At 31.3% G+C, this 8,490-nt stretch overlaps 1 protein-coding gene across 1 annotated transcript; it reads right to left on the bottom strand.

The window, feature by feature from the left end:
• LOC104705244 (uncharacterized protein At3g43530-like) lies at nucleotides 68–1,146 on the bottom strand (the record flags this gene model as incomplete). The annotated part of the gene is made up of 3 exons (XM_010421211.2): nucleotides 999–1,146; nucleotides 501–651; nucleotides 68–369 (listed from the first exon to the last, which is right to left on the bottom strand). Coding segments are annotated over exons 2-3 (446 nt in total), but the record flags the coding sequence as incomplete, so codon positions are not given.

Here is an 8,490-nt window from a genome sequence, read left to right as displayed (position 1 = left end):
ATCCTTGAATTTTGGATACTGATGGCAATATAACCCAGAAATGATTGTCATTTCTCGGAGAGAATACCGGATGGGAGTCTCATTAACAATGAACCAGCATTCATTTTTCTTCTCCAAATGCGCTGTGCGAAGCAACAACATCCACATACCCATCAACTTATGATTCGAATCCTTAGGCATATGGAAGAAATGCTTGAACTGTGGGTGCCCTAAGAACCAATCCAACTCCTCTTCCTTAAGATGACCGCCTAATAAGTTTACCGCCTCTGAAATATAACACTTTCCAGACATCTTGAAAGGCTTCGTATACTGGGAGTAATCAAAGTACATACTCAAAGGTTGCATTACATCGGATTCATCCTCAGATTCCTGCAAGACACATATCTAGTTATACCAAGTTTTTCTAAGTTATACCCTTTCTAAGTTATACCAAGTTATACAGTTATACTTTTTAGAACGAATTCTTATACGGTTATACCAATATAGGGAGAGATACTTACCGATGAATCCTTATCATTTGACTTCTCAATTGAGTCCGTTTTATCGGAATCACGTTCTGATTCATCTCCACGAGTTGCTTCTTCTTCGAGATCTGCTGGGGGATTCGATTTTTCCACATAGCTTGGGTTCTTTGTACGAACCATTATGATTCTTCCACACATGCACACAAAAAACAACAACTGATTTCAACTTCAACTTCCACAAACCAAATTGAACATAATCTGATGAAACAAACGTTTTGAGGACTTTGTTTCATCAGAATTGAACATAATCTGATGAAACAGACGTTTGTTCCAAGCTTTTCCACAAACCAAATTGAACATAAAACAAACGCCCCAAAATCTGATGACTTTCAACGTTCTGAGGAATCAACACATGAAAAAAATCGACAAAACCCCAAAATTGAAAACCAAATTATCGAAAATCGAAACCCATATTACCCGATTTTGAAAAACAAATAACCCAAATTCGAAAAACCCCAACCTATTTCAACTTACCCAGAATCGAGTTATCCTTAGTTGCACTTGAGGGAGAAGAATAATTAACGGGAATTGAACGAGGGAGAGTGGAGTCGTGAATGAAGGAATTCGAAAAGTTGGGTAGTTAAAGGAGAGATCCGATTTCAACTGGATTGTCCGAATTTTGTGGGTTTGGGTGGGTATAAGGTGGTTGGATCTGTAAATAAAAGAAATAATATAGGTTTATTTGTCTTTAACCACATTTTTTATTAAAAAAAAAAATAATTTGTTATTTTTGCAGGGAATATGAGAATAAACTTTTGATTGCAAGGGTATACTAGATTTTGGTCCAATAATTGGTGTCGTAAAACATTATTATACTCTAAATTAAACTCTGACCTCGACATATATAATTAAGATATCAACCTTCGAATTTCATGAACCATTGATAACCGATATAAATAGAATCTACAGAACATCAAAGAACAGTATATAGCAAACGTTAGAAAACATTCTTCAAAATTTGACATCCATTTTTGTTACTCGCAACATTCCACACCACACATGCCTAAGTGGCTAAGTGCCACACATACATCACATTTTTCTTTTATTTTATTAATCAACAAATTCTCGACCTAAGATGCCAATAAGCACGTACGTACAACACTTTAAGTATATACACTTTTTAGCTTGTTAATTGGTGATAGTGGTAGATAATATATATAATTACAGGCCATGTTTTAAAAATTTCAGCCTAATACCGATTACGCTTCGCAAAATCGCTAGGTCAATCCACTCCGCCTCGATTAATGACTAATTCCCGCCTAACATCGATTATCCAATTATACATGTATAGTTTGATTATAATCAATCTAATCCGATTATTTCCCGCTTAATTTTGTATATAATCATTATTTTTAGAGCCAAATATAAATCAAATATGTATTTTTTTGTTATTTAGACATTTAAATTAAGAGTTTATAATGTTTTACAATAGTTAATATACAAACTTTTAATGAAAATCATAAATTTTCTTTTAAGATTACGTTTTTATGTGTTTACCATAATTTTAAAGACAATTCTATAGTTTTATCTTTTATTTGATATTTTTATTTTCACATAAACATAATTATACATATATTTAATATTACATATTTTTATTTTATTGTTAATTTAATAAAATAACCCTAAAACTAATCTTTGATTAATCTCCGTTTAATCTCCGATTTTCTCGCTAGGCGCTAGGCCACCCCAACCGCCCGACTAGCGCCTAGCGATTTCTAAACTAGGAAATTATAGGTATATTCACAAATCTCGAAATAGAATGTGATTAGTGATTATATATAATTACAAATTAAAATAAGAAAATTCAAACTCATGAATTTCTTTTTTGGGGTTATTAGGGAGATATATAGCAATAATTTGGTCTCTTATACTCATCACACGCTCAATCATGGCCGTTGAGAACAAAGTCAACGGCATCAAGATGTTCACTTAATCCTTTTTTTCTTTAATTGATTTATTTCCCTTTTTCAAAACTTTCCGTTTTTATTCCAACGGTGTCCGAAAGTGCTGAACTAAATCTAAAAGTGGGATTCTATGTTGATATTGTAGGCTTGTTCTTTTGTTATTAAAACTATTTTAATTAGAAACTTTTTTCTATATTTGTAGACTACATATTCAAGAGAAACTTTACCAAACTACCATTGGTCAACACATATATGTACTAATTTATTGTTAGATTCAGAATTTTTCTGGATAATAAGTTTTTATTAAAAGTAATTTTAATATACACTTAATCTTTGTTAGATTTGATGAAAAAAAATTATAGCTATGATAGTTGCAGTATTATACTATTATTTATTTGGCGATATTTTATTCATTTGAAGAACTGTGGAAAGTTCTTATTTTTTTTGAACAAACACAAAAGTTCAAATTATCATAAAACAGTACGTAATATTTGTTTTATAAATGATTAAGATACTACGAACTATAATTACTACATGTCATGGAACCGCTAAAAACTTGATCGTTGATAGCACATGAATATTCAAATTAAAATCTGGTGTATATTGACTCTCGATTTTCTTCAAATAAAGAAATATGCAACATATGCAATATTTTGCTTCTATAGTTGCGTGTTTCTTTTTCATCTACTATCTATCTATATGAGACCAATTTTTGCTAACCCTAGCTTACGTATATAACTAGGAGTCACCGAGTCAGTATTAAAAACTAAATTATAGTATATATCAGTAGTAGGTAGGTTTTCACAATATGTTCCCTCGCGGGTCCACATCTTTATGTAATGTCCGTTTCTTCGTAATCTATCTTAATTATAATATTTTAGGTTTTCTAAATAATATATGTATTAGTTATGTTATTATCTGTATATAATGATTAACCATCTCTTTTTTTCTTGTTCTTTTGTGTTCCATTGGAAATCAAGATGGTGAATCACATTTTATCGATGGAACATCAATTTCAATTATTGTGTCATTTTTCAAACTGGTAAAAGAAAACACACTGTTGTCTTCAAAGTAAAACAACCTTTTAGTTTAAATCAAACCACCATTATATGCATTTTTTCTTTATTTATTCCTAAAATTCCCTCTAAGAGTTATAACTAATAACTTTGCATTTTGCCTCGATATATATATATATATATATATATGTCTTTATTTGATCAATCGATCTCAAACCTTAGTTATGTATTCAATATCAAATGCTCAAAGACTCATCAATCGCTATAGATAACATATCACATTTCATACTATATAATATGTGCAGTAATTCAAACATGTGCGAAAACGAGAATGACAATAATATATAGTTAGAGATGCAATGGAATATGCAAAAAAAAAAAAAAAGGAAAGGGAAAACTAGGCACGCTTTGTCCCAAAGAAAGGACCAATTTCGATATTTGTTAAGAAACTCTTATGGTAACACCATCATGCTATTTCCCACTACCATCAACTATCATCATTCTCTTTTCATACACAAACACACACACATAGATATACACGTATATATATAACTTTATATATGTAATATCTTATATGTATGCAATGTCATTAAATAAGTTGCGTATATAACTCCATATATACTCGAGGCTTGTGGATCGTTGTCATTACCACATGTATTATACAAATCATGGACACATCCATCCACATGTAATAAGTACATATTGTCGACTTTTAGCTATCGTAGACATGGTTCAAGCCTAAATGGATGATTCTTTTTTGCGGCCAAAACAAACAAAAAAAGCAAGCCACGTAGACATGTTATCATCGTAAAATTTAACTATATACATTTTTATGAATTAACCCAAACTTTTGACACATGAGGCATGATAAAAGTTGAAAACAAATACATTACTTAATCAAAAGTTTAAATTAAAATGTGATTATTTATTAAATTAAAGACAAATAAAAATGGAAAATTGTTTTTAAGAACGAATTTAATTAACAGGCATGTAATTTAAATAATGATAGAAAAGTTAGACAATAACAAAACACTAATATCTGACCAAATAGCTGACGATGAAGAATGGTTATTAAAAAAAAGTCAGGACGAGTTGTTGAATTATAAATGCAAAATGGAGTGATGATATCGTTAGTACATAGATCGATCCAAAAAATGGAATCAATTTAATTTTGATTTGTCTTTAAATTTATGCATGGGATTCTCTCGAAGATGTATCATTGTGCTTTATCAACGATTATTCTCAATATGTAGACCGCAAACATATAGATATATGACACGCAATAATTTATTGGTAATGATTTTGACTCACCAAAAGAAAGTCAATTGCCTTCACTGATTTTTATTTTTTTTCTCTGTTTCCCTGACGGCAAAAACTCCCACTCTTCTTACCCCCTAAATAAATTGTTACATTAAAAAATGGTTTATATGAAAAAAGCTAACATTTTAAATTACATAAAACTTTTTTAGTTTAACATATACACGTCATTTACTATCTAACTAAAAATCAATTAATAATAAATTAAAAGACAATACTCATAATAGCATATATTAAATTAAATTATTTTTACATGTGAAAGAAACATGTAGTCCATTTTATAATATGGGATAGAGAGATTATATTATACTTGAAACTAGTACATGAAATCCATCCAAGAATTAAATTTCTCACAAACTAAGACCAGTCTAGAGTTATGTATGCTATTTATACGCCTTTATTTAGTTTATAAACATATATATTGAAGATCTTGTAATGAAATATGATGAATCAAAATAGCCAAAGAGATGTATATACAGTTTAAACTTCAGTGCTACTTGCAATAAGGATTCTTATATATGTCGACAGCAGGCAGGATTAGCAAATTAATCATCTAGTAATATTTCTATATATTAAAATGAGTGTTTAAAACACTGCAACCAATTAAAAAAAAGGGGATGAAACCAATCATCCAAATACGCAAACTCCAAGGTGCAGCCAAGAAAAAAAGGTGGATGGAGAGTTTGGAATATGATAGAAGAAGACGTCATACTGTTACGGTGCACTGCCACGCATACAATCATTTTTACTGCTTTTTTGGACAAAAAGACACCGTTTTGTCAGGGAATGTTTCTTCTTCTTGTTAGTCTTCTTCTTCGTACTCTTCAAACCATTTTTTTTTTATGGAGTAATAATTAATTTGTCTTTTAAAAAAAAAATTATTAGGATTGCTTGATAATACATAGAGATCCAGATATACATATATATATATATAGGGTACTCTTATGTAATAGTGCCATTATAATCAAATAATAGTGGGATAATATGGTGGAAGAAGAACGAAGAAAATACATACATTCTAGTATTACTAGTAGCGTTATGTGTGCCCATAAAAAGCGCGGGACCTGTGTTGTGTGTTCACGAGAGACTAGGAAGAGGAGGAGGAAAGATTCTTTGATGAGTCAGGTGACACGTGGAGGGAGATGATAGGGTAGGCAGCTGGATGATGACATGTTGATTTTGAGAGGATGGAGCTTTTTAGCCTTCTTTAGGTGTCGGGCTAGAGGGAGGCAAACACAGTCCCCCACCCATATGTCTTGTCAGAATTAATATTCACTTCCTCCTCTCTTCTATGTGTTGTGGCTTTTTTAAAATTTGAAACAAGTAAAAACAACACTGTCACTCACTCACGGCGCGGCGGGGAAGCAGCCCACAGTTACCTTCTGGGCTTAAGGACGATGATAGGCTTTAGTAGGCCCAATACAGATCATGACCCAGCCCCTACAAAGGTTCTTTCTTACCTAGAGTAACATAATCAACACTCGATACTAGTCAGTTTTGGATTGTTGCTTACTGTCAGCCCCGGCTTAAAGGTACGGCGAGAGGGGCGGTGGCCGGGGGAACACAATATTTAGGGGACCAATTTTTTTTAGGGGTTCAGTGTTAAAAAAAAAAAATTATAATATTTAGAGGTCCATTTGATTTATTTTGGACTTTTGATTTGTACTGCAAGCCCATCCATAGTCCATAAAAGATCTATAATTGATTAAAATTCATCTCTATTCTATTAACCAAAGAGGCCCATTCATTTAACCTAGTTTTTTCACAAAATGCAAAAGATGTGTTTCCCTTCTTGAGACATGTTTCCCCCTTTTGAAACAAACGATACAACCACTTTTGGTAACTCATCTGCCATCGTGAGTCATGACGATCAGATTCCGATCGCTTCCCAAAAGTCCAAAACCAATTAATCCTCTTTCTTTTAACCAGATTTTACTCAGTAATTCCTAGTTCAATTCCATTTTGAAATTTGAGGTAAATTTGAACCGATTAATTGTTTGGTTATGTTTGTATAACTTGTGTTGTATGAGATCCAAATTATTTATGTTGTCAAAACTTTTCTAACTTTCTTCTATGTTCTATGTGACTAGGTGAGTGACTTTTCTAGCTCATATTAGAGATTTGGTGTAGGCTTTCAAGTCTTTTCTTCTATCCGTTTAGCTGTTCTATACAAATTTCCGGTGACATTGTTTCTTCTTTTTAACATGGTATTTGGATGTGAAAAAAGAAAAAGAAAAAAGAAAGATGAAGAATTTGTGAAAACACATAGAGGAGCTTTGAATAAGTTTGTTCAAAGAAGAAACACTACTAGTGTGAATCCTAGTGATCACTTAAATGATAGTGATAGATTAGATGATATAGTGAATGAACCTCATGATGATGTGTCAAATCCCTCTAATATTGGTAATTTGAATATTGATGAGCAATTAATTCCACCTTTTGATATCTATGATCCTAGAAACTGGAATAATCTTGATAATAAAACAAGAGATTTGTTGATTGAAAAAGGACCAAAAAGAGAGTTGGATCTTGAGTATCCTATTGATGAAAATACTAAAAGGCATTTTGCATATAAGCATTATTTTAGAAAGTTGTGTAATGGAGAGATTGATGATAGAAGATGGTTAGTTTACTCAAAGCATGTTGATAAGGTGTATTGTTTTTGTTGTAAGTTGTTTACATCTCATGGTAACTCAAGTTTATTAGCAAATGAAGGATTAAGAGACTGGAAACATAATAAAGATAGACTAAAAAATCATGAGAAAAGTGAGGAGCATATGTCTAACATGAGGACTTGGAATGAGTTAAAAGTTAGATTTCAAAATAATCTAACAATTGATAAATAATTCCAAAAAGAGATTGCAAAAGAAAAAATTCGTTGGAGGCAAGCTTTATGTAGAATAATTGTTGTTGTTAAATGTCTTTCTAAAAGAAATTTAGCGTTTAGAGGATCTAATGAGAAACTCTACCAAGATAGTAATGGTAATTTTTTAGGAATGATTGAGATGATTGCAGAATTTGATTTAATTATGCAAGATCACATTAGACGCATCCAAACTCAAGATATATATCACCATTACCTTGGTCATAACATTCAAAACGAGCTGATTTCCCTCCTTGCTTTTAAGGTTAGATTTTCGATCACAAGTGTTATTAAAGAGGCTAAATATTTTTCTGTAATTCTTGACTGTACCCCATATGTGAGTCATCAAGAGCAAATGAGTATAATAATAAGATGTGTGAATATGTCAAGTGAAAANATGTCTAACATGAGGACTTGGAATGAGTTAAAAGTTAGATTTCAAAATAATCTAACAATTGATAAATAATTCCAAAAAGAGATTGCAAAAGAAAAAATTCGTTGGAGGCAAGCTTTATGTAGAATAATTGTTGTTGTTAAATGTCTTTCTAAAAGAAATTTAGCGTTTAGAGGATCTAATGAGAAACTCTACCAAGATAGTAATGGTAATTTTTTAGGAATGATTGAGATGATTGCAGAATTTGATTTAATTATGCAAGATCACATTAGACGCATCCAAACTCAAGATATATATCACCATTACCTTGGTCATAACATTCAAAACGAGCTGATTTCCCTCCTTGCTTTTAAGGTTAGATTTTCGATCACAAGTGTTATTAAAGAGGCTAAATATTTTTTTTGTAATTCTTGATTGTACCCTAGATGTGAGTCATCAAGAGCAAATGAGTATAATAATAAGATGTGTGAAT

The sequence above is a fragment of the Camelina sativa genome, chromosome 7 (genome assembly GCF_000633955.1).
Source record: "Camelina sativa cultivar DH55 chromosome 7, Cs, whole genome shotgun sequence".
NCBI classification, from domain to species: Eukaryota; Viridiplantae; Streptophyta; class Magnoliopsida; order Brassicales; family Brassicaceae; genus Camelina; species Camelina sativa.
The sequence above is the reverse complement of the archived record's forward strand: the minus strand, read 5'-3'. Positions and strand labels throughout refer to the sequence as shown.